Source organism: Elgaria multicarinata, chromosome 2 (assembly GCF_023053635.1).
Source record: "Elgaria multicarinata webbii isolate HBS135686 ecotype San Diego chromosome 2, rElgMul1.1.pri, whole genome shotgun sequence".
NCBI classification, from domain to species: Eukaryota; Metazoa; Chordata; class Lepidosauria; order Squamata; family Anguidae; genus Elgaria; species Elgaria multicarinata.
The window spans coordinates 49,235,401-49,262,915 of record NC_086172.1 but is presented as its reverse complement, the minus strand read 5'-3'; the positions used below and the strand labels follow the sequence as shown (position 1 = coordinate 49,262,915).

Below are 27,515 nucleotides of genomic sequence, written 5' to 3'. Positions count from 1 at the left end.
CTCTACAATATCCTGTTTTTAGATGTACTGACCAGAACTGTATACAGTATTCTAAGTGTGGTCACATCATAGATTTATCTAAAGTGAATATGATCTTGACAGTTTTATTTTCAATTCCATTATTAATTATGCCTAATATAGAATTTGCCTTTTTTCACAGCACCCGCACACTGAAAGCGAGGCACTCAACTATTTATATGTAAGCTGTTTTATTTATTTTCAGAATTGGAATGCATAGGATAGCCCTTAAAGGAATCACTGCTCCAAAATGCAATAAATTTTTGATTACTTGTGAAAGGCTCTTCAATCCAGGTGATTTTTGCTGATTCCCGTTCCTCTGCAACCACCTGCATTCTCTCCCCTCCCCCAATCGGCTCCAGAGGGTTGGGGGACTCTTTGGAATAGCATGGGATGTGACATTTCTTTCCCCTCTGCTCTTCGGTTCACAAGAAACCTGTCTGAGAGGAGGGACACAACTGGATAAATATGACCACATGGAGCTGCCTTATATGGTGTCAAACCATTAGCCTATCTAGCTCAGTATTATGATGACTGAGTATTATGATAACTGGGGGGGGGTTAGTCTCACCCAGCTCTGCCCTCCTGGGTACTCGGTGCAGCACCAGCACAGACTTGAGGGCCGGGGAGGGGGGCGTTGCCGTGGTCTATAGGAATACAATCTCCCTCTCTAGGCTTCCTGTTCAGTCAAGTGCTGATCTTGAGTGTTTGTACTGTGTGTTGGGTACTTGAGACAGATTAGGGATTCTGCTGGTGTACCGTCCACCCCGCTGCCCAACAGTCTCCCTGCCTGAGCTGACGGAGGTTGTCTCGGACCTGGTGTTGAGGACCCCCCCAGGATGGTGGTTCTGGGGGATCTCAACTTCCATGCCGAGGCTGCTGTATCCGGAGCGGCTCAGGACTTCATGGCTGCCATGACAACCATGGGGCTGTCTCAACATGTCATCAGCCCAACACATGCAAAGGGACACACACTTGACTTTTCTCGACTGGGCAGGAGGATGGTGATCTGGAAGTGGGGGAACTAACATCTACCCCCTTGTCATGGTCAGATCACTTCCTACTGAGGTTTAGACTCTCGGCGGCCTTTCCCCTCTGCAAGGGTGGGGGGGCCTATTAAAATGGTCCGCCCCCGGAGGCTAATGGACTCCGATGGATTCCAGAGGGCTCTGGGGGATTTTCCTGCTGGTATGGCTGGTATTTTCCTGTCGAAGCCCAGGTTGCTCTGTGGAATGCAGAGATGACTCGGGCGGTTGACACTATCACGCCCAAGCGTCCTCTCCCTCTGAGCAGAGCCCGGTCAGCTCCTTGGTATACACCTGAGCTGAGGGCAATGAAGCAAGAGGGGAGACGGCTAGAACGCAGGTGGAGGAAAACCCGTGCTGGGTCTGATCGAACATGGGTTAGAGCTCACTATCGAGCCTACTCTGTGGCGGTGAGGGTGGCAAAGAGGCAGTTCTTTTCCACCAGCATTGCGTCTTCTCAGTGTCGTCCGGCAGAGCTTTTCCGAGTGGCTCGTGGCCTGTTACACTCTGGGCCAGGGCATGAGATAGTTGAACCCTTGGTAGCACGCTGTGACGAGTTTGCACGGCACTTTGAAGATAAAGTTGCTCAGATTCGTCATGAATTGGACACCACACTTAATGCAGCACCACTAGTAGAGGTGTTCAGAGTGCCGTCCGGCTCAGTTTTATTGGATGAGTTTCAGTTATTGAGGCCCGAGGATGTGGACAAGGTGCTTGGCCAAGTCCGGTCAATCACCTGTGTGCTTGACCCTTGCCCCTCTTGGCTCATTACATCAGATAAGGAGAGGATCGCCGGCTGGGTCCAGGAGGTTGTAAATGCCTCCTTGAGAGAGGGAGTGGTGCCGGCCTCTTTAAAAGAGGTGGTAATTAGACCACTCCTGAAAAAGCCTAATCTGGACCTGGAGGATGTTAACCACTACAGGCCGGTGGCTAATATCCCTTTCCTGGGCAAGGTGCTTGAACGGGTGGTTGCAGGACAACTCCAGGCACTCTTGAATGAAACAGATTATCTAGATCCATTTCAATCGGGTTTCAGGCCTGGTTTTGGAACGGAAACTGTCTTGGTCGCCCTGTGGGATGACCTCTGTCAGGAGAGAGACAGGGGGAGTGCGACCCTGTTGGTTCTCCTGGACCTCTCAGCGGCCTTCAATACCATTGACCATGGTATCCTTCTGGATAGGTTGTCTGAGCTGGGAGTTGGAGGTACTGCGTTGCAGTGGTTCCACTCCTACTTGGATGGCCGATACCAGAAGGTGGTGCTAGGGGATTATTGCTCTGTGCCATGGCTCCTAAGCCATGGGGTTCCACAGGGCTCTATTTTATCCCCTATGCTGTTTTAACATATACATGAAGCCCCTGGGGTAGGTTATCCGGAGTTGTGGACTGAGGTGTCATCAATATGTGGATGATACCCAGCTCTACCTTTCCTTTTCATCAAACCCAGGTGAGGCAGTGACTGTTCTGAACCAGTGCCTGGGCACGGTAATGGACTGGATGAGGGCTAACAAACTGAGACTCAATCCAGACAAGTCGCGGGTACTGTTAGCGGGTGGTTCATCTGTCCGGCGAGGTGATGTTTGCCCTGTCCTGGACGGGGTTGCACTCTCCCTAAAGGATCGGATCCGTAGTTTGGGGGTGCTCTTGGATCCAGAACTGTCACTTGAGGCACAGGTGAACTCAGTGGCAAAGAGCACCTTTTATCAGCTTAGGTTGATATACCAACTATGCCCTTATCTGAACAGAGATAGCCTAGCTACAGTTATCCATGCTCTGATAACCTCTCGTTTGGATTACTGCAATGCGTTACACGTGGGGCTGCCTTTGAAAACGGTCCGGAAGCTTCAGCTGGTACAAAATAGGGCAGCCCGTTTACTAACAGGGACTGGCCGGCGAGATCACATTACGCCAGTAGTTACAGCCCAGGAAAAGCCTGTGTGAAAAGATGTGTTTTCAGGAAGCATTTAAAAGATAGGGAACAGTATGGCACTCTGAGCAGGCCCAGACACCTTCCTGCCTTGTTACTCAAGTATTTGAGTTTTACTCTCCCATTATGCGCTGTTTAATGTTCTGCTTTCCCTCTAAAAGAAATGCATAAGAATAATACAAGTCTTTTTTAGCTTTATTAACATTGACATTTTTTTGATTTCTTTAAATACTGAATACAAAAACATTTTAATAAGGTGAAAAGGATCAAGTAAACTTAATTTTCTCTCAAATACAAATCTTACTTAGCAACAACCCTTGAAACTTTCTATAAATCTATTGCTATTTCTAATACCACAGGTAGGCTTTGTTGTGAACTCTCAACGATAGAGCTAATTAGATATAGTAAGGCATTTGTATTAATTCACATGACATTTCGCAACATGTTCAAGAACTGTTTTTGGTGGGGGGCACCCACACAAACTCCACACAATTAAAAACATCATTTACAAAATTTATATCTTTCAGAATATTATACAAATAAACATATTATAGAAACACTGGAGTTTTTTGTTCATATTTATCTATACCTTGCATAATTGAACAATCCTGATAATATATTTAAAATAAACTTTGTAGATTCACATCAAAATAAGCTCATGAGTGCAAATAGTCATAAATTCAGTAATGTTGAGCACATCTATTTAGAGAATTGAAAATTACCCCAAACCTTGGTTGCTACTGCATCCACAAAAGAGCAATGCATGGGGTAAAATTCCACATTCTGCTGCAGTGTAAGGGCATTTCAGTTATCTAAAGCATGCTTTCAACAAAGGCAAAGTGCATTTTTCTCTGACTGTGGATATATATACATGTGCAACACTATTATTCAGCAGTCCCACCTGGGCTACTCTTATAGGCACTACATTATGGACCTTCCTGCAGTTTTTGCACAATAAACATTCTTTTACCCACTGCTTGCTCACAGTCCCTTGGGAGAAGCACATTTGTTGGAAGGTTACCATAATTTCCAACTATTCAAAGAACAATATTTGGTACCTTGGTAACTCCAGTGCTGTCCCCAGCTAACACACAGCTACTACGTTGTACTAATGTTAATCCTACTCAGAGTACACCCATTCAAATGAATGATACTTAAATAAGACTAACATTGGATACAATCCATGCAACTCCTATGTGTGATGCTGTTGTGCAAGTGTCATGGGCAGCTCTTGGATTATGTTTGTGACATAGGTAGAGTTCAGGTATGTCTCTGCCCTCTCCATACTTCTTCCATTTTGTGAAGCTTTCATTTTAGTTTGGGATTTTTATTTGGTCACTTACGAGTTCTGATCTGGAGCACACATGTATCCAAGTTGGACAACTACTGCTCCTCTCACAGCTCCTCCCCTTCCCTTATTATGCACATACAGATTATTGTACTATTTGTCACTGAAAAGTTAGTTGTGGGAATATCCTGCAATGGCTAAAATGCAAAAGTGGCATATTTTAAATGATCATACAGAAAGACCCCAAGAAAAGAAGAGAGATTAAAAGCAGGAAGAGAGATTGATACCAGTCCGGAAGAACTACAGACAAGGGCTTATTTGTGTATATATTATCATGTAAAATGTTCTAGCTTTGAAAAAAGGAGAAGAAATCTGACATGTATGCAGAGTGCATTTCTTTTCTAACTGCATGCAAAGCGCATTTCCGCTCATGTATGAAATGGGAAGCTCCTGCCTATGTGGGACTCTGGATCATGGGCACAGTATTTAAAAGCCATAATTTATCAGTCTGCGTATCAAGACAGTTCAAAATATGCACATCCACCACCTTTTAATGAGTTAACTTAGCAGTAAACTAATCTTTTTTTTTACTATTATCTTTGACAGCATTTCTTAAAAAAAAAAAATCAGTAGTATTAGAACACTTGGTTAAGTATTTCCCGGGTGTATTCTTGTTATATGAAGGGAATTACAGTAAGAATGAAGACTGTTCTTTATGTTGACTTGAAATAAGAGAAAATGGTAGTGTTCCACTTCAAGTTATAAGCAGCGTATATAATTCTAAACCTCACTAATGGTTGAGTGACACTGTGTAACCACAATGTGGAGGCTGGTTTAAATTGCTCCATGTCACCACATGTTGAGTAGTTCGGGCACAGAACCTCACCACATGAAATCAGGTGATTTCCTTCATAATAGCAAAGAATAATACAAAGGATCTGTAACAGCATGGAAAGGGAGGGAAATCATCCAATCCAATGTAGTGCAAGGAGCTGTAATCAGAGGAAAAATTATGGAAGCTCTAATATGAGCATAATGGAAATGTTTTGACCTGAGCCTATTTAGTTTCCAGTCAATGTATTTAATATATTAAAAGAAAAGGCTAGTATCTCTTTTGGACCACCCAAGTACGGCAAAAGTAATAAGAATAAGCACAAATGTCAAACATTCTCAACATGCAGCACAATTTATCTTTCTCTAGCTTCCACTCACTAATCCAGGGGTAGTTAATAGAACTATTTACGCTAGGTGTCTGAACCTTTCATTTAGCTCTTGATTTCTGCTTTTCTTGTTCCTTTCATATCTAATGTATATGGCTTATTCAATTTAAAAACCTGTGAAAAATGCAGTCTGGTAAATTGTTATACTTTTGTAGTTGTAATTAAAAACAACTAAAAATAAGGAGTCAAGCTTTAAGGATAATTAAAAACTCTGAACCAAAGTGAAAATTCTATCTTTGACCAAGATGGAAGGAATCTTTGGAGTTTTTAATTGAAAAAGGCCATCATTTCAACAGAAGGCTTTAAACAACAACAACAACTCTGTACCCATTAGAACTTAAGTAAAATGGAGTGTGTTTAATATTACAAGCTGTCACATTATAGATTTTGCATTCAATAAATTACATTTCAAACAATTCTCTGGGTGTCTACTATTGTACTTCACATGGGTAGATGGTGCATGTCCCAATCTCAACATCAGGATCATACCATGCACCATACCTCAAGGCATGTGCAAATCTTAAAGACCAAGGAAAGTGCATATTTGACTGGAGTTTAAATAGTTGCTGAGGCAGATTAGGCACATTTTTCTCTTAAATTTGGGGGAAAGGGTTTGCTGTTAAGAAACCATGAACAGTGAACAAAAACAGATATAGTACCCAGAGGTCAGAATTTACCCGCTACTTAGGATGATTGGTATAGGTTTGCCAAAGCAAAACCTATAAAAAGATGCCAAAATAGCCCATTTCAGAAAACGTTTAAATAAAACCAGCAGGAACGGTTCTTCAGTCACCATCTCTAGTAAACATGGTATCAGTTTCGTCTTCATACATCCCTCGTTCATAGCGTACTGAAGAGAATCCACCCCAGTGAAGTCGTTTCTTTTTATACAGGAACCATATCAATCCACCAAGGAGGCCCACAATAATTAAAACAGCAACAGCTATTGCCCCTCCCATTTGACTAGTAACTGTAAGAAAAAGAACAAACACCGTAACTATTATTCCAGAGTAGCTTAATTGAAAATCATGTATTCTATTCAGAGGAGTTACACAACACTATTTCCTACAAATCTGTGCGTACATCCATATGGTTATTGATCTCTATGCATGTAACTAATGCATGAAAACACTAAGCAAGCGGTGGGTGACCTGATGCAGGACACTCTTACCGCATTTCTTGCCACTATGAAGTATTAGTTTCCTGCTCACCTCCAAGTATTTTCATCAGGAACAGCCCTGCTGAAGAACACATCTCATTCACAAAGGGTTATTCCTGCTGAAAATATTAGGGAGGCGAGCAGGAAACTCTGTACCCATTAGAATTTAAGTAAAATGGGTACAGAGATGGTGGCAAGAAAAGCAGTAAGAGTGCCCCACGTCAGGTCATCCATCGCTTGGTTAGTGTTTTCATGCAGTAGCTGCATGCATGGAGATCAACAACCACGTGGATATATGTATGCACATGTTCATGGGAACAATTTTATGCCACTGGCCTTTAACATCCTGGAAGGGTCTCTCACATTGTACTCTCCATGCAATTGCACTCTGAAATTGTAAGGTGTTGTGGGGCTCAACCCAGCAGCCCCACACATCAGATACTGGCTCAGAGTACTACTGGAACAGATGGTCAGAGGAAGGGATTATTGGCAATTCCAGCTGAATATTCACATAACAGCCCATAATCTTCCTGATTTTGGAAGGCTAATCTGGTGCCACTGAGTGATCTACATACTCCTGGTTCTGCTAATCCAGCTTTCCCCCACCTGACATCCTCCAGACCTGAAGTTTGAACTCAGAATCAGCACGCTCACTGCAACTGCATTTCCAACAACCCTCAGTTTAACTGTGGCTTGTTGGTGGCATGTGAACCCGATCACTGTGAAACCATCACATAATTTTTGTGAACCGCCCAGAGAGCTTCGGCTATTGGGCGGTATAAAAATATAATAAAGAAAGAAAGAAAGAAAGAAAGAAAGAAAGAAAGAAAGAAAGAAAGAAAGAAAGAAAGAGCTAAATGTTTTAATACTGTAGCATGTTTAATTATATTTTTAATTTTTGTATATCTCTATATGTTTTACCTGTACATGTTTTAATTTGCAAAGCCGCCTTGAGTCACAGTATTGGGGAAAAAGGTGGGATACGATGATGATGATGATGATGATGATGTGATTCATTTTCCCCACATGCATAGCTGTACATGCAGTGAAAAATTGGCATACGACCCAATGGAACACCTTTCTACCCCTCTCCTTTGCAGCTGGTTCTTGGCTGAACATGCACTGCTTGCAGGGTGAGGCTTGTGCATGCCTTACTTATGGGCAGTCAGCCACCCCTCTCCTCCAGAGGTTCTCACCCTATTGCATAGGGTGGCACTTCCAGACACTAAGAATCAAAAGACTCTATATAGCTATTGCACCTTTTCCTCGATGGGAAAACACAGGAAGGTAACAGGCTGAAGATATAGTAGTCTGGTCCTCCCATGAAATTCCATGAGGGAGGAAGGGCAATTGCATGACAAAAACCTCATCTGGAAGCACCCGTCATCACTGGTGTATTACATGGGGGATGCCCAGCTGGACATGCATGGCCAAACGCCAGGACAGAAGAGAGACAGGGAAGAGGGCACTATTCTATGGTGATTCTTGTCCAGGTATGCAGCTGCTCCTGGAGAGAGATGGACCGTGCTACTAACACTATCATGTGCCAGTATATTCTTTAAAAAGGTACAGTTTGTTACAACCAAGTCCTACATACCTTGAGGAGCTTTGCACACAACTCTGCTTGGGCCATTCTTGCACTCCATCTTGGACCAGGTTCCATTTGTTGCAAAGATAACACTGCATTCACCATTAGCATTTTCATTTCCCTTTGCCCAGTTAGTGTAATTAACTGCTGAGCCATCAAGCCAGTTCAAGGACTGAGCTGTAAATAAAAGCCACAAGAATGTCTTCCTTAATTTATCAGCAAAAATGTGTTGTTTTAATCTTATAGATTATGTAAATGACTTATTATGCATTCAGATGCTGAAAATTCAACTCAGGACGTTAAAGTCTGCCTAATATTCAGAGAGGCTATTCTAATATTTTGAAGACTGTCTTAATACAGCTCCTTAAGTTTACAACCAGTGTGCCATGGTTAGAGAACAAGAGCAGGTAAAAACATTTGAGTGGCTTCCCTATAACTACAGAACTTTAAATAACTCTGTGACTTGGTTCACACACAACAAACAACCCATGGTTAACAAACTATCCTGACGTGAATATACCTGGTCACTACGTTCAACATCTAAGGTCCTCCTCCGGGTGCCTACTCTGAGAGAGGCTCGGAGTGTGGCAACGAGGGATAGGGCCTTTTCGGTGGTGGCCCCCAGACTATGGAATGATCTCCCTGATGAGGTTCGCCTGGCACCAACGCTGCTATCTTTCCGGCGCCAGGTTAAGACTTTCCTCTTTGCCCAGGCATATGGCGGCACATCCTAATCACCCACATGTTTAGTTTTTAATCGATTTTTAATGCTTTATGTGTGTATGTTCTGTGTTTTAGAGTTTTAAATTTTGTATACTTGTTTTTACCTCAATTTTATAATTTCTGTAAACCGCCCAGAGAGCCCTGGCTATGGGAGCGGTATATAAGTGTAATAAATAATAATAATAAATAATAAACACAGGAATGAACTAGTACACTGGCACCCAATGGCTCTCCTGTTTCTGCTGTGCTAAACAACTGGGGGGTGCTTGAGTTGTTCTCTGTGATGCATGAACCAAGAACTCTGGATTGTTGAGGCAGAAACAACAAATCATAGGTTTTAACCCCAAAACAATTCAGGGTGTCCCTAGGTTCTTTAGTACAGTGGAAGCGGTCGAGCGGTGGGGAGTCACTGTACTCGCGCACTCCCAAACAACCCACAGTTGAGTAAACATGGTCAGGGTGACAAAGGTCAACATAAGGTCAGGCAAGCAGGAAGGAGCCAAACCTGTGAGAACATGAAGGCACTCACTGATACTCAGATTTATGTCGGAAAGTATCAAAACATCAGCCTGTGCCTGATACAACTTCATGTTTGCAGAGAGGCACTAAATCTTAGGCGAAAAGGATCCATGACTAGTAGATGTATAACAGAAGGAAAACAGCAGCAGGAAACCTCTCCTCGAGAATTGTGACACCCAGCAAAAGCACTTATGTTGGCACATGCCATGATTCATGGATGGCCAATGAAAGGACCACTGAGTGGTAAAACAGGGTTGACAACTATTGTTTCTATCTGAACACCTCAGTTTTATAGACTTGCTTGGTGGTGCATCGCCACAGGGCACAGCTGGCTGCTCAGCTTGCCAGCACAGAAGACACTTTAAATATACTAAAGAAAAGTACTGTTTATGTCTCTGCAACTATTAGCTACGTAGCTGTGCGGCTACACAAGACTATTCTGCTTGCCTGCTTCCAATTTCTATTTGTTTTATGGATTTGTTCTGAATGTTTCTCCTCTACAGGATTTCATGATCGTTCTACTATGCCGAATCTTTCGTTATCTATTGTAATGCACAAAAGGATGTTGTGATGAATTTTTTTGCAGTGATTTGCCTGAGCTGCTCTACGGTCAAAGAGAGGGAGGGCAGGCAGGAGGGTCTTCTGGGGGCCATTGGCTGAGCTGCATTGATCCTACAGGGTTCCAGCTGCGACTGGCTAGATGGTTCTAGTCCTAAAAAGCTGCAGTGCTTTTCAGATAGACCATGGGCCAATAGCTTGGAAGACTGATTGCCAAATTCATAGGTTGCCCTGACCCTGGTGAGTTTGATGTGGATAGCTTCAGTCTCTAGTTGGTTAAACTCATGTCCTTGCCCAATGCTCTAAACCCCTACCTTACCCATAAAGAATTGGTATTTATCCTCCTTACAGCAGCTTGTTTAGAAATTGCTGAACATTGGAAGGATCCGAAGGGCCCTACACTCACCGGATGGAAAGCGAAAGTGTGGGATATAGCCTGCTCTGAAAAATTAACCTACCACCGCAGAATTTTGTCGGACCAACTTAGCTATGACCCTTTCGATGAAATATGGTCTCCTTTTCTCGATTACATCAATGGTACAGATGTGACATCCAACTCTGGTTTAACTAACCTTCCTTTGACCACCGTAAATTGAAGGAAACAAACTTGGTTTGGCATCTACAGAAATCGTGAGGTCTCTGTTTGTGTCTGTTTAGAGAGCTGTCTGAGTCGTATGTTTTTTTAAAATATATTTTTAACTTTTTTAACTGCTTTGTTAAATACTTTAATAATTTTTTTTTTAAAAAAGCTGCAGTGCTGGAGGTCCTGTGAACGCAGAGAAAGCAGCTGAACAGGAAGCAAGGTCTAAAACTGGTCCAGAAGAATGGGGATAAAAGAAACAGGCCGTAGGAGGCGAAAAAGTGGGAGAAAGGATAGTCTCTCTAGACCTGCACATGGCCAAGAGATGCAAAGATGATAAAGACAAAATTAAAATATTGTTTTGAAATATTGCCTACTGGCCTCTAGTTTGATTCGAATTTCTCTTCTCTTTGTTGAAATCACTGAAAAGTACCAAGCTACAATACACATTAACTATTTGAATTTTATTACTTAAAATGTTATGGAGCACTTGCTATACACAGTTAATTCCATGAACATAATTCAAATAAATGCTCACTCATTGAAATCAATGGAACTAAAGAATGCAATTATACATCTCCTTGAAAATATGTCCAAGTTCACCTAGAGTCTGTTTATCATGCTTTGTACAGTTTTTATAATTATATGTTACACATATTTCTTAATTACTCATGCCTTACCCTTTTGCTGCATTCCAAGCCACACTCTTCCAGTGAAGAAAGAATATTCTTTTAAGTGCGTACTCACAAACTTGTTTTCCTCTGCATCCTTGATAGTCAAAAGTGTTGCCGAAGGATCTAATAGGAGAATGTCAGTGGTCAAAAGAGGGGGGGAACTCTTGAGATACTCATTTATTTAAACTTCATAAAAATATTCATGGAAATAGGCAGGGTCTCAAACAAAACCTGAAATAGTTTTTACTGTTAAGTATATTTGACCTTCTTCTTGAATAAATGTAATAAAACATTTAAAACGCTATAATATAATATTCCTTATCTAAAATATACTAAGGGATATTATTATTATTAATAATAATTTATTTCTTACCCATCTCTCCACTTGGATCGAGGCGGGGAACAGTGAATATAAAACACATTAAAAACTGATTAAAAACATACCATACATGATTAAAACATCCTTAAAACATCCTAAAATTTCACTGGATAGGCCCGCCGGAATAGATCAGCCTTTATTGATTTTTTAAATGCTAAAGGACTGTCAAGTTGACAAATCTCCTCCAGCAGGCCACTCCACAGTCTGGGAGCAGCAGAATAGAAGGTCCTGTGGGTAATACCTGTCAGCCTACCTTTGCCTGACTGAAGTAGATTCTTCCCAGAGGATCCGAGTGCGTGGGGTAGATTGTACGGGAGAAGGCGATCCCGCAGGTAGCTTGGACCCAAATCATGTAGGGCTTTAAAGGTAATAACCAACACTTTGTACTTCGCCTGGAAACTAATCGGCAACCAGTGAAGAGATTTTAAAACCGGTGTAATGTGGTTACCCCTAGGTGTACCAGTGACCAGCCTGGCTGCCATGTTTTGGACTAACTGAAGTTTCCGGACTAGGCACAAAGGTAGCCCCCATGTAGAGCACATTGCAGAAGTCGAGCCTCGAAGTTACTAGCGCGTGCACTACAGTCTTTAGGTCCTCCAACTCTAGGAAGGGGCACAGCTGGCGTATCAGCTGAAGCTGATATTATGGTGTCCTTCTAAACAACGAGATGAAACATAATTTGGACATACCAAGCTTCTTGCAGACTTCTTTGGCAGTATCCACAGAATATGCCGAGAAATTGTAAAATTCCATATCAAATGCGTAGCAATGATCTTTATATTGTATCCACTGTGATGATCCACCAGTACGACGTGGACATTTTGTCGCAGTTTCAGTTTGCTTTGAGTGCATTTCTGTGAAAACCCAACTACCATCATCATCATTATTCAAATGTAATGAGTCTCTCCTACTCATTTAACAGGCCAGTTTAATTTTGTTATTCAGAGTTTAAAACAAAGCATCTCTATGACAGTTGATTCTTAGACTCAATTTTCTTCTCTGATGTGAAATTGCACATCTTTGTGAGAAAGGTTTACTCTTAATTCCCAGGAAATCTTTCGTGACTCATTTGGAAGCATACAGGGTACCATGTGTATGAAGATTTCTGCATTAACATTGGTTTTTTCTCCCCATTCCCACCCTGCAAACTGTATGGCCCAGTACTGCTTGCAATTCTTTGCATTTTCCATCCAGGCCAACAGGACTGGGTAGAAAAGGAGCATACCCAAAACCTGAAAAAGCTTCTGTGTGTTTCTTAAATGGCTTGAAAAAACAGCAATTGGGAAACAATGCAATATGCAGTTAGGAGTGTGCAAGTCTTGTTGATTTAATAAACCGTGTAGGATCGTAACCTTTCATCCTAATCATAAACCTGTTCATCCTCATCCCATGAAATGGATGTGAATAAAAGCACTACTATGGGGGAAGGGGGAGCCACAAGACATTCTCATCTTGCAGCTGTACGTGCATAATCATTGCTATAGCACTGTGAAGGCAACAGTGAACTGATCAGCTGCCACAGTGCTGATTATCTGGTGGAAGAGAGGAGGAAGCAGGTACCAGCCTCGGCTCAGACACTTGTTCTCCCTCTTAAAGAGAGAGTTCTGTCAGAGCCAAAAGCGCTGATTACTTGTCTGGCAGGCAGAGACGGGGGTGGGAGGTATTCAGTCTCTCTCCAGACATCTCTGGAGCGTGGACATTTTCTTGTAAAGCTCAGCAGTTTTAATTGCATTTACTTGGAAGGAATGTTACACAAAGTTTAGCAATTATACACAGTTTTACAGCCAAACAGAGCAATCCTATGATCCTGATAGGCTAGTGGCTACTATGCTACAGTATAACACCTATGTAATGATAGTCATGATCCTATGCACTCCCAACAAGAAAGTAAAAATCAAAACAACAAGTAGGACAACATAGAAAGTAGCTACGCACTTTCACAGCGTCAACCACAAGATTATGCACAGTTTATGATGGCTCTATATTACTTAATGCAGGGAATGTACAAATGAACACAGGGGAACAGTCGAACGGGCCTATGATGTCATGGAAACCTAGCCCTTGCTGCCTCCCACACACACCTGACCATGTAGACAGGGGAGATGTCACACTTTGAGGGAAGCCACAAGCTTCATGTTTCCACTCAGATGGACTTGAATCTAGTGACAGCAGCAGCCTGTGAATACTTGTGAGTGAGGACAGGATTCCACCCATTTTTGCTTCTTTTGCTATCATAATGGTTACACCGGCAAAACAGCGGCACAATGCCAGAAAATCTTTAAGCCCCACTGGAGCAAGCGGACTTTGGAGTGATGCAATCCCCAGCCAATGGGGTAAAGGTCTAGGACAGGATCACTCTATTAGTATAAATTCTGTGTGTGCTCACTCTGAAGTCTCCTTTCAGAAATATGTATGGGAAGAAAAATATTAAAACCCTAAGCATTTCAGTAACAGCATTCCAAATATTTCCATGGAAACAAAATCAATCAGAAAAATAAAAAAAAAAAATCTAAAGACAAAACAATGTTGAGAGAACATTTTACCATAAGGGAGTGCTCTGCAATTGTGAGGTTGAATTATCATTTTCTCTTTGCACTATATGTTTCAGGTACCTGTCCAATGGTTTTATAAAAAAATCTTTGATTTAAAATAAAAGATTTATTAAAACGTACTTCTACTCTTAATAGCTTGTCTTTATGGGAAACTATGAAGTTTATTTCCAGCACAAACAATCTAAACACATTGATCACCAAAATAAATTTAGTTACATTCAACATGTAGTACCAGATAGATGGGATGTATATTTCCATCTGTTTAAAAACCCAATCCAGGTGGCTCAATGGGGCCTGGATGGCCATTGCCATGTGAACATAAACCAGCTGCCTGTGTTAGATTGGGGCACTTTACAATAAATTAACACACCAATTTTGGTGGATTTTCTTCCAAATATTTGCTTAACATTTAATCTATATATATTATCTAAGTCTATGATCCTTAACATTTTACTTGGAAGGCTTGAAACAAGTAGGATTTCCTTCTAGGGAAATGTATTTAAGCAAGGAGTGGGTGGCAGACATTGCTCTCATAATGTTTTTTGGTTTATAGCCCTGAAAGTCATATGGTACAAGGAAAATAGTCAAATGGCATATGAATGCACTTACTCATTGAAGGGGAGTTGCAAACAGCACCATCAACACGACGTGTGCATTCCATACGATTCCAGAATCCATTAGTGTTCAGGACAAAACAATTTCCAGGGGGATGTGAATGCTCTTCTTCCCAAGGGTGGTAGTCAAATGGGCTTCTGTCAGACCACTCAAAATCAGAATCACTTCCCTGGAAAAGGAGTGATACAATTCAGGCTGCACAAGTATTGACATCATTCTTTCTTTTAGCAGACACTTCGATAAATGGCATCAAATGGGACTGCAGAAGTTCAAGTCTTATTAATTTTCATGTAGGTTTTTTTTTAATGTTACTTTTCAACATTCAGATTTGTTCTCAAAGAAACTCTCTGATGTACACCACACTGAACTAAGTTTGTGTTTGAATAGGTCACATGTTTTGAGAACCAAGCTCTTAGGGACAAATTAGATATGACAACATTCACACAATTTCCTTAACCTTCTCAGTCACTGAAATGGGATGTTTATGATAAGTCCCCATGGACCCATGGCCTTTTGGAACGCACCTGGAATGGAACCTTCAATGTGGTGGCCCACTTTCTGTGGAAGAGCACCAACATGGTGTTGTTCTTGGTGCCTGCTGAAGACTTCTTTATTTCAAGAAGCCTTTCTTGATTAACCGTCCATAGTTTTTATTGGTATCCTGTTTTCTAAAACTTCAGTATGGTGTTTTATTCTTTTTTATTTTTTATTGTTCACCACTCCAGAATCTATTTAGATGTGGAATGTTGTAAATAAAATAATTCCCACCCAGAGCCTGCTCAAAATTTAATTAATTCCCCTTCAGTTAACTATCCCCATCCATCCATCATCATAAATTAAACTCTCCATCTGCCCACCCCCACAAAAATTAAGCGGTGTTAATAACAACAACAACAACAACAACATAATTTTTTTTGTTACCCGCCTATCCCTCCGGATCGAGGCGGGGTACAACATAAATGCAAATGCCATAAAATACATATAAGTAAAACTTTTAAAACTAATACATTATTAAAAGCAGCACATTATAAAAAGGCGTCTTAAAATTCAACTGGGTAGACCTGCTGGAAGAGATCAGTCTTTATAGCTTTCTTAAAGTCCGGAAGACTGTTAAGTTAAGTGCTTTGGCTATTGGGCGGTATAAAAATGTAATAAATAAATAAATTTATGAATTTCTCCTGGCAGGTCATTCCAGTGATGCCTGAAGAGTGGGACAGAGGAGGTAGAGGAGAGGAGGCAAGGAAGAAAGGAAAGAGGGTGAAAGGAAGGAAGAGTCAAGGAAAGGATGGAGCCTGGGCTGCGTGGAAGAAGTCTGAAATAGAAAGGGAAAGAGGGGGGTAGAGACAGAAGTTAGTGGAAGGATGGTTCTCTCCCTTCTTCTGCTCTGCAGTTTCTGGGGTTGCCTATCTACATGGTGAGATATTATGCCTCCCCCCTGCCCCGTCCCAACCTCCTCCAACATGCACACGACGATTAGAGCAAAAGTGTGGAAAGCCCACACTTCATACTACTTCTTCATGTGTCACAATGGAGATTGAGAGCAGCCAACAATAACACACACGCAAGACCAGGATCCAGCACACACTTGGGGTACAGGAAGAAGCTTCGTGTGCCCGTATTATTCCATCTTTGAGGAGGACAATAAATACATCTTCTCTTTTTCCTCCACTCTTCTCTCCACTTTCTCTCTTCCATTCCTCTCTCCATCTCCCCAGTTCTCTGTCCCTCTTTCTCCTCGACGTATCCCTCCTCCCTAACAGGAAAATCAACCTCGTGTGTGTGTGTGTGTGTGTGTGTGTGTGTGTGTGTGTGTGTGAATTTCATGGGCCCCACAATATACAGGAAGGGAAAAGTTAATCTTTCCCTCCGCATCTGTGAGTCCCCTTTGAAAACTGCCTATTGCATAGCAATTAAGCGTTGGGGGAAATCTTCTCTTGATGCCAATGGAAAGTTTTTTCTGAGCTTAATTGCCACATGGAGGGATATTCAGGACTGGGAAATATATTGAGGGCTCCAGCCCCATGGGCTGAGACATAGCAATTCCTTGCAGGGAACAATGGGTATGAAAAATATTGGAATGTTTATGAAGGGAAATTTGGAATTAAAACTGCAAATTAAAACTATTTATTATTGGAATTAAAACTCTATTATTCCTTCTTGTCCTTCGCATGCCCACTAACTGCTTGATATATTTATATGTAAGCAAAGTATTCAATATAGAGGACAAATATATTAACAAAAGGAAAAAGAGGTGGAAAACAAACTAAAAACCTCTAAAGACAACTGTACAAGGCTATAGTTATATAAATAACAACCGATCAGACTTACGTTATGACTGGATAAACCAATCCACAGTGGAAATCCATCCCTCTTTACAACATCTTCTAGAAATATTTGTTCTGATTCACTGTGTATGCTGGCTAAATCTCTTCCATTTTGTTTGCATTCACTCCATGCTTCGTACCAACTGAGCTGTTTTTGAAGAATCCAGTATGTGGTGTTTTTATAGGGTATTATCGTAGGCAGTGGTGGTTTGTTCTCTTTGGGCTCTATTTCAATATTAAAACAATGAATAAAGGTTTTACATTTTCTTGAACCTAGGTATATGTAAGATAATGTCAATCCAAAATAGAAATTTTCCTTACCCATTTCTATTTTACAGACAAGGACACTGTGTAAACTGAATTGAAGGGGTACCCAAGTATCAGCGTGATTGTAGATATCCCAAAAACCATCCAGGCTAACACCAGCAACAAAATGATTGTTCTTTATATAAGGTCTTCCCATTCTCCAGTTATTGTATGAAAGGTGTGTATCATCAGACCACTTTAGAACGTTATCTGTGGGGAAAATATACAAAGTTTTCATACCAAGTGCTATTGATTTTATTGATAAATATAACAGTGCTGAAAACAGCTCACATCTTGGCAATGTTAACAATATTAGTATTACTTCAGTATCAATATTAACAGACACGAGGGGCATGTCTAGATGAGGGCTTATCCCGGGGATCACCCTCTGCCAGTAGGTCTAGCCATGGCCAAAGTCTAAAAGGGACCCATCTATTTCATCTTATTTGGATGTTGAAGGTTTCATTGCGCTAAACCCAATGTTACACAACTGGGCTTCTGCGCGTGCCTGAGAGTTTCCCTCCCCCTCCTCCTGCTGCAGTCCCCTCCAGAGTAGATTTGGGGAGCATGACAGGATGCACATACAAGGTGGGAATTCAATACATGTATCTTCTTTAAGTTATCATTAATTGCTACACTCACAATATCTTGAATAAGGGCAGAATTTTCCAAGCAAATGAGTTTGGAGAATCTCTCCCATTAACTTTGATTTGACAATTCAATTAAATCAAACATAACTTTGATACAAATTCAGTATCATGTCTCTCTACGAACAGATTTGGCTGCAAATAATGTCATCATAGCGTTGGTCTCCTTGTACGTTTAAAAATGCATACATGTAATAGCAGGGCTTTACAGATATAAGTAAATGAAGACTTACCATCAGCCCCATAAATCAGACCCAACCACAGCCACTGGGCCAGGCCGCTGAAAGTGTTAAGGTGCTCAACAACAAAATCATTTTCATCTTCATTTCTGATATTCAAGAGATAGGCATTTGGATCTGTTAAAGCAATTTAAAAAGTAAAATTGTTGAATGAATTTATTTTGAGGAAGCATTGACCAAGATTTAGCCATTTAGTTTTTAAATAACAAAGAATCCGAAATGACAATATTATCTTAGGTGGGTATGACGAGGGTTGCTACACTGACACATCAGACAAAAATCTTCTTTTTAGGCTGCGACTTTGGCCAGTGGGATGCGGAAGAGGCTATTGCTGCTAAGTGGTTGAAGTCAAAGAAGGTTTTGTTGGCATTGTGCACATGTTGACAGTACCACGTATGATACAGGCATGTTTTGTACTCTTTACCAGCATGGCTTCCACATGGCTTCACCAACCTTTGGAGCTCTCTTAAGAACATAAGAGGAGCCCTGCTGGATCAGACCAAGGGTCCATCTAGTTCAGCATTCTGTACATACACAGTGGCCAACCAGCTGCCCACGGGAAACCCACAAGCAGGACAAGATGCAACAGCACACTCCTGCCCATGTTCCCCAGCAACATAAAATACAAAAATGTTATAAAATACATAAATCTCTCCTACATTCCACAGTCTGGGAGCGGCAGAAGAAAAGGTCGTCTGGGTAATAGTTGTCAATCTAGTTTTGGCTGGCTGAAGTAAATTCTTCCCAGAGGATCTGAGTGGGTGGGGTGGATTGTATGGGAGAAGGCAATCCCGCAGGTAACCTGGACCCAAACCAAGTAGGGCTTTAAAGGTAATAGCCAACACTTTACTTCACCCGGAAACTAATTGGCAGCCAGTGAAGTGATTTTAAAATTGGTGTAATATGATCACCCCTAGGTATACTGGTGACCAACTTACATTACCTATATTACCATATAGGGGTAATCTGGTATACGGTACATACTTGGACTTACATAGTACAATCCATAGATGGAATGAGTGACCATTTGCGTAATGGGGATTCTACAAATAATCTGAAATGAGTTAAAATACTCTTTCTGGAACAGGACAGAGCTCATTTCTGGGATTATTTTCAGAAGCGCAAAAGGCCTATTGTGTAAGCAGTCTCTCTCCAGAGTGCAACAGAAGCAAAGGAGGTAGAATGGGCCTGTTGAATACTGCCCACCCCACCAAAAGCATTTTAACAAAGTCTCTCACCAAAGGCTCCTGTGTAAAATTAAGAGGCCAGATTCTTGTATGGAAGGGTCTTTCAGCGTTAAGGGCAAATTCCATTTTGGAAAAGCTTTTGGGGGCTGCATGGTGGGTGGAGCCAAATCCAAAAGGAGGTGAACCAAAATAACTGCATATTTTAGCTTAAAGCTGTTACTGTCGCTAAGCTTTAGCAGAGGCATTTCAACAATCCCGGAACAAGCTCTCCTGCCACTTCTGGAGGGACAGCTCATATGCTGGTGCTATGTTGTGCCACCTTCCCCTGCTCCCCCCATGCTGTCACCCCCCACATCCACACCACTGCCACGTCGCACTCTCTTCCCATTCCAACCACTGTGTTGCACCCCTTCCCTCCACTACATCACGCCCTCACTCCTCTTTTGTGGACTATAGCCCACTTCATCAGTTATCAGTTCACTTAAATTTAATCTCACAAGGAAAGAGGTCTGCCAAAGTTGATGCTAGCAAATTGAAAAGCTAGATAGCAACAGATGTTTTTATTACCATGTCTTCTGTATTTGAAGTCAACAGGTTGCAAACATGGCCAGAGAGAACCACACATATAATATAGTTCCATAAAAACTTAATTTAACCTCCACTGTCATGCATATAACTCTGTTGCAGTTCAAACTTATGATCACTGCTTGTTTTCTCCGAATTATAAAGTGTAACAGATGTTGGTGTGACCTGGGTGGTTACTCAGAGACAGCTGCATGATTCCTGTGACTTCAGCTCTAGAAAACAACAAGGCTGTGATCATAGAAATAACCGCTCGCAGCCTCCACGGATTGCCCATTCTACATTACTTTGCACACAGCTAAATGCTTGTGTACATAATCAGATGGAGAAACTAAGACATGTTCTCGGGCATAAAAATGTTATTCAAAATTATATGAAGATAGGAATTCAGAAGAAAGTTTAAATGGAAACTGCTTACTCATCATCCTACATAAGTGGTGAGCTTCATCCGATTTCAGTCCTTTCCATCTATCTTTTGTTATTATGAACGTGTAACAACTGTTCTGAAAAGCTATCCATGGTGTATTCTTGATCTTATGTGGACATTTAATAGAGTCATAATGTACTTCTGATTTTGTAGTTTCATCTGGAAAAAAAATCACATATCTTTAAGGAGCTCCTTAATTCCTACAGTATTCTCAAGAGTATAATTAGTTGACCTAGGATGTATCTTTCATCAACTGAAAATTATGGGATGTTTGCCACTGACTTCAGTATGATCATCAACACTATCTTAGGCAGTATCTAATTTTTGTTGGGTTAGTGGAAATTCAGTACATCTGGCTGCTAGGAATGGGAATGCAAAATCAAATGCACAGGACAGAATTTTCAGACCTCTCTTGTGAGCCAATTTGGCCTGATCAGCATTGTTAGTGTTTTTCAGGTAGACGAAACTGCATCTAGGTTCTATTACACCAAACACTAGAGCAAATCCAGCATTTCTCAGAGCATCCTTCAATAGTTTGAAGGAAGCCAGATTTTTTTTTTTTTTTAAAAAAAATGGTGCTCGGTATGAATTTACAGGTATTACATTTTATATAAAACACAGAATCCAAATACTGTGTTTTCTAGTTTTATAGAATGTGATTAAATGTTTCATTTTTGTTTTTAAAATATTTCAACAAAAGTATTCTCAAAGTAGTAGTAGTAACTGGAGGACTCCTACTTCCTGGCAAGTAGCAAACTGTTCCTGGTTTTTCTGTGTTACAATCAGCTGTTTTCCAGAATCCATCGGTATCCAAATATACACAACTGTCAAGTAAATCTCCATCTTCTTCGGACCAGTGACTGAAACTAATATGTTTTTTATCAGACCAGTGGTAATGTATTCCATCCTATTGGAATAAACATAAAGATTAGCATGATAAAACTCAAAACAAAACAAAAAGACAACTGTCAACTACTGTCTGTACAGAGCTAAATATTTGGAAATGGTTCCTCTTCGGGCATTCAAAATGAATTCCTAAAGAAGGCAGCAGGACCATGCATGCTAGCCCCACCCCCAGTGTACCCTGGGGGGGGGGAGCATCCAACCTTGTGCATTCAGCATGAAGGCCTGAATGGGTTTTCTATGTGTACTCAGCTGAATGAACACAGTAGAAGCATCCTTCGGACCTCTGCGCTGAACACACAAAAGTCTGAAGCCCCCTTCACAAGGCAAAAGAACATAAGAAGAACCATGCTGAATCAGACCAAGGGTCTTTCTAGTCCAGCATTCTGTTCACACAAGCAGGACATGGGTGCAATAGCACCCTCCCGCCTATGTACCTCAGCAACTGGTGCACACAGGCTTACTGTCTGATACTGGAGGTAGCATAAAGGCTTACTGTCTCTGATACTGGAAGTATCATAGAGGTATCAGGACTAGTAGCCATTGGGCATCACTATGTCTTATGGTAGTGAATTCCATGTGCTGTGTGAAGAAGTTTTTCCTTTGATCTGACCTGAACCTCCCACCGATCAGCTTCATCGGATGATCCTGGATTCTAGAATTTTGAGAGAGGGAGAAAAATGTCTCCCTATCCACATTCTCTATACCATTCATAATTTTGTACACCTCTATCATGTCTCCCCCTCCTTCCATTTTTCCAAGCTAAACATTCCTAGCTCTTGCAGAATTTTCCCCTAGAGGAGATTCTCTAGCCCCTCAGTCATTTTAGTTGCTCTTTTCTGCACTTTTCCCAGCTCTACAGTATCTCATTTTAGGGACATGATGAGGCTAATACAGGCAACTCGGCCATTCGTTTTGAAGCTATAATGCTTAATGAATGTGTATTATAAGGACACTGCAATTATTCATTAGAGCCAGTGTGATTCAATGGATTGTGCTGGTCTCAAATACTGAATGTATTTCATGTATTTGTTTTAATTGCTTTCTAATTAGCAAGTGTGTGTGTGTGTGTGTGTGTGTGTGTGTGTGTGTGAGAATCATGCCATGTAGGGAGCAGGTGTTAATCCATCTCCCATGCATCATGGTCTTCATGAACTCCCCTAAAGCTACTTGTCACAGAAGGGAACCCGCAATTGGCACCAACGCCAGCTTCCTTCTTACGGTGAATAGCAGCTTCAGGGTGCGTGTGTGATTTTTCACCAGGACTGCAGTGTAGAGGAAAGGTTAATTCCTCCCTTCCAGTACAGCATAGTACTGATCCTGATCCCATGGCTGCTATTTGTCTAGTGCAGGGTAGGCACCCATGTGCCTCCAGATCGTTTTGGACTGCAGCTCCCAGAGTCCCTGATCAGTGGCCATGCTGAATGGGGTTCATTGGAGTTGTAATCCAAAACATGCGGGGACATCAGGCTGTCTATCCCTAGTTTAGCCTTAAAATATACTATGATCACTTTCTCCAAACTGGTGCCTTCCAGGTGTTTTGGACTTCAGCTCCCATCAGCCCCAGCCAGCATGGTGGACTTGTAGTTCAAAACATCTGACGGGAACCAGGTTGGCAACTATGAGCCCTTTGGAGAAAGAGTGGGATATGATTGTAAAATGGGTAAAACTATAGTCTTCACTATATTTCTCGTGAAATTATATCCAAAAATTTTGTGTATAAGCGGAATTGTGTATTTATGGGAGCAACCAGGTGGTTATTTATGTCAATTTGTACTTAATACTGTGTAGTTATATTTTGCAGCTTAATCCTAGTGGTATTGTAGAACGTTGCCATACTTTGTTCCTCAAGGTGGTCTGAGCGGACTTAACTTTCTATCGAATGAGTAGTACTCATTGTGTATCAACAGACATTTTAAACAGATATACATGAACACTCTGCTGCCTCAGACAACAGAAGCAGCAGCAAAAGGCTGACATTCTACTCACAGCATTTAAACTACCGAAGTACATTATCTCACATCCCTTGCTTAGTATTCCAATGGTATGTTTTGAAAGAGAGTGAAATGAACCTTACGTCTTCGCTGGAGAGACCAATCCACAGTGGGTAATCATGACTGGCAGCCCGAGCAGCGAGGAAAGCTTGCTGGTATTGTTCTGTGATGCTAACCAGCTGCATATTATTCTGCAGGCACTCCTGGTGTGCAGCGAACCACGTCAGGTTCTTCAGAATTATGGTGTATGTGACATTTAGATATTTCTCAGTGACATTAAGCACTTGCTGTGTCTGGTTTTCTACACCCTCTAATGAAGAAACCAAACAGTTAAGCAGGATCATTCATCAAACAATGTGATTCTTAGCAGCAACAACGCTTCTTCTATCTCTTTGGGGTATTTTGTTTTATGTATGGAAAGGCAGTGATGCAGTAAGATTAGGATTGCAACATTGAGTCAATGGTTCAAATTAACCTATTAAAACGTTTTAACTGACTAAAACAGTGCCCCTGATTAATCACTTAGAATTTTTTCCTTTAAAAATTGTTAACACATATACTTGTAATAACCTCAGATAGCAAACATCACCTTAAGAAGCATTCCTCCCTGTGTGTAAGTGGAATGCCTCTTCTAAGAGGATGCCTCTTGTGACATGTGCATGCATTGCCTAAAAACAAAGCAAATATCCTCTTTTCTTTAGAAATATTTTTCCCTCATATGCAAGTGTTTGTAGATTAAGTGACTTGCAGTACAATGCAATACATGTCTACTCAGAAGTAAGTCTCATTCAGTTCAATGTGGTTCACTCCAAGGTAAGTAGGTATAGGGCTGAAGCCTAAAACTCATACTTTATTTGTTTGTTTAAGGTATTTTTATCCTGCTCTTCAGCCAACAAGAGGGACTTACATAAAACCAGTATAATAAATAAAAACAATAGCAGTCAACACATTTAATGGACAAACAGCTCTTGAATTGGATGACAGCTTTAGGTAATATGTATTGAGACAGGTCACTCCGATCTGGCTCAATACATCTTAAAATGCTTTGTTTTGAGGATATGATAACTTGGTGTACATCTGCTTCATGCAGACGATTTCTATTACACTAGAAATGAGGTAATTCACCTTAAGCTGAATGGTAAATTCAACTTATGAAAAGCAAAAGCAAAGGTACAGTATTTTATAGGTTATGAAAATATTACAGGAAGAAGCCTTATATTATCATAAAGTTGCCTTATTCACGTCAGCTTTCAGGGTGTGAATGTAAAACTTTTATGCAGTGAAGAGAACATGAAAGTACCCACCTAACCTGCCGTGCAGATGTACTATTTTCATTTACTTATTCATTTATTGAAAATATTTATGCATATTTCATTAACAAATTACAGGACAGGATACAATATTAATTAAAACAGATGTTTGGGCCTACAAATCCCATCATTCCTCACCACTGGCTATACTGGCTAGGGCCAATGGGAGCTGTAGGCCAAAGCATCTGGTGAGCCACTATTTGCCCACCCCTTTGTTAAAGCAACAACTAAATTGCGGGGGGGGGGGGGAGAGAGAGAAAATATAACAAAGCTGGGCATTAAAATCATCAAATGCTACAACAGGTGTCAAAACACCATCAGGGTTGGTGCTTGTTATGGCATAGCATAAATCCGCCAGGAAGCTGTACTCAAATGTGACAGGGAATCTTCCTATGTGTCTGGGGACATTTGTTCCTTCATCATACTTTATGTGTCTACTATGGAAAACATTTATTCAGACATTTGTGGTACCTGGGGTTGCCAGGTACAGTATGATGTAGCAGCAGTTTGTCATGAGAGATGCTGTATGCAAACAGAAGTCATGCATTTCCCAGGATCACCACAGATTTCTTGGCTCAAAAACACATGGGTATTCATTAGGGATTCTGAGCCTTACCTGGATTCATTTGGCATATGGCAACAGTCTTGGTATCAGCACATGATGTGAAATTCCAAGTTCCAATATAGGATGACTTGGGATTGTTGAGCAAAACACCACACTGGTTGTTCGCTTCCTCATCAAATAACTGGGGGGGGGGGAGGGGAGACACACACAGAAGATGGAGTGATAGATGTTACATTAACAATCCCAGCATGTTCCATAAAAGATACTGAAGGACTATTTTGATTATTTTAAGAATTATCTAAATAAAGATAACTTGGCTCTGTTCGTATCTAATGCTAAATTACATGACTAAGGCCCTTTCTACACCAACATGCAGCTTCCTGTCACTTTGGGTATTGTTTCTACTGCCACCTCTGTGCTACCAGAAAAAAAATCAGCAGTTTGCTGTCTAAATTTGGTGCCAAGCCACTACAGGTACTCCAAAGTTCTAAACTGAGCTTGTTTTCAAGCTAAATATGGCCTATTTGAGTCTCTGTAGTGGTTTGCTGCTGAATTTCGATGGCAAACTGTTGATTTTTTGCTGGTAATGGCAGCAGGGGTGTCATCCATCCTGGGGCCTGGAAATTGGCTCCTGGACTGCCCAAAGTTGCCCACCTCTGTATTATGTCAATGAGCATCAGGCTTCTCCACTTTCCCCACCTGTTTCCTTCCTTTGCTGTGTGCCCTTGTTTGCACAGACATGTAATAACCATGTAGACACATGTAACAACTGACATGAGTCTAAGCGGGGCTTCAACAACAGCTGTGGTGAACACAGAGAGGGCTTACTAGAATGGGGAATGTCTACCCCCTCAAATAGAGAGCCACAGGGTTGGAAATGAATAGATCAAGGAGAAATGGGAAAGAAGTACAGCAGGATTGGCTGTAATTACCTAACCTCAGAGGAAGGGGATCCCAAAGGACTTCTATTCAGAGTTGGTTGCCCAAAACTAGGAAAATGCTGTGAAAAAAGACTGCCTTCAGGTTTCTCAGTTTAGTTCTAATTTCCAAAAATGGGGCAAAAGCTCTGAAACTGAACTGTTATTAGGGATGCCAGAGCCAACATAATTTTGGTTAAAAACATTTAGATGGAAAGAACTTAGGAATGGAGCTTCTCCTTGGGATTTCTAATTAGATTCAGGATTTGCTTCTTAGAAAATTGCCCAGTACTCTAGAGCTTCCTGTGAGACCAACTCCACCCACTGAGACTCAGAACTGACAGCAAAGCTGGCAGGGTGCATTCTGTGTGGAACCTGGCCCTTGATTCTATGGGGCACTTTACCAGGGGGCACAGCTTTCTCAGGTCAAATGGCTGAGGAAAATAGGGACTTCTGGCCCTGAAAACATGGGATATGCACCAGAGTAGAGAACAGAATTGTGCTAGGAAGGAGTCATGAGCAGTGATATTAAAAGTTAAGTTCAGCCCTGGGTTTAGTCTCAAAGCTAAGATACAGCAATGTGAGGGATGCCCAAGCAGAAAGAATTATCATCAGTTGCCTGAACTCCAAGGCAACTTGAATTCCATTCAATAGGGTTTGAAACACAGGGAACAAAGAGGTTGATGGATCAAAGGGCTGAACTCAGGATGAGTTAAAACAAAGCAAATAATAGATTGTTTCTATCACTGAATAAGGGAGATTCCTACCCTGTTGATTATTTTTTCCCTCTAGCTGATTATACAGAGTAGCATAATATTCAAAACAAAAAGGTGTTGTTAACAGTGCTCAAGTAGTGCTTGATCTAGCTGACCTGTCTGAGGGGATGCTTCAGGACTGGAACATTTTTCCTTAACAAGGCTTTTGACTGGCCAATTGAAAGACGCTCTTTTAAGTTAGTCGGCTGGATGGTGGCACGGCAGTCAGGCAAGCATTTGCATGGTTTCCCCAGATGCAAGGAACCACCTTCTTCAATTTATTTTATTTATTTATTTAATACATACATTCTATGGCTCCCTTGCCTCTGCAGCGACAACATTCTTGGCAGCTCTCAGGCTTGGCCTTGCAGATCAAAATGGATTCATAAGTGAAGGTGTCAGGGCAATGCCAATTAAATTCATCGCGCCAGAGAGCCAGCATATCTGAAGCTTCTCTGTAATAGGCATGGCCGCAAGGAGGCAATCGTTAAATGTTTGCTTCCACTTTTAACCGCATTTTAGCATTCACCCCAGATT

General features: G+C 41.3%; 1 protein-coding gene across 1 annotated transcript in view; it reads right to left on the bottom strand.

Moving 5' to 3' along the window:
* Nucleotides 1–3,144: 3,144 nt before the first annotated feature.
* The window catches only part of LY75 (lymphocyte antigen 75), a 71,303-nt gene continuing 46,932 nt past the window's right edge, over nucleotides 3,145–27,515 (bottom strand). The window contains exons 24-35 of the mRNA XM_063116497.1: nucleotides 25,358–25,487; nucleotides 23,515–23,741; nucleotides 21,273–21,441; nucleotides 20,526–20,693; nucleotides 18,333–18,455; nucleotides 17,468–17,662; nucleotides 17,151–17,371; nucleotides 14,817–14,991; nucleotides 12,345–12,509; nucleotides 11,283–11,399; nucleotides 8,232–8,399; nucleotides 3,145–6,445 (exon numbers count right to left, since the gene is read on the bottom strand). Coding sequence (XP_062972567.1) covers nucleotides 6,261–6,445; nucleotides 8,232–8,399; nucleotides 11,283–11,399; nucleotides 12,345–12,509; nucleotides 14,817–14,991; nucleotides 17,151–17,371; nucleotides 17,468–17,662; nucleotides 18,333–18,455; nucleotides 20,526–20,693; nucleotides 21,273–21,441; nucleotides 23,515–23,741; nucleotides 25,358–25,487 — 2,043 coding nt within the window. The 3' untranslated portion in view covers nucleotides 3,145–6,260. The remainder of the gene's footprint in view (nucleotides 6,446–8,231; nucleotides 8,400–11,282; nucleotides 11,400–12,344; nucleotides 12,510–14,816; nucleotides 14,992–17,150; nucleotides 17,372–17,467; nucleotides 17,663–18,332; nucleotides 18,456–20,525; nucleotides 20,694–21,272; nucleotides 21,442–23,514; nucleotides 23,742–25,357; nucleotides 25,488–27,515) is intronic.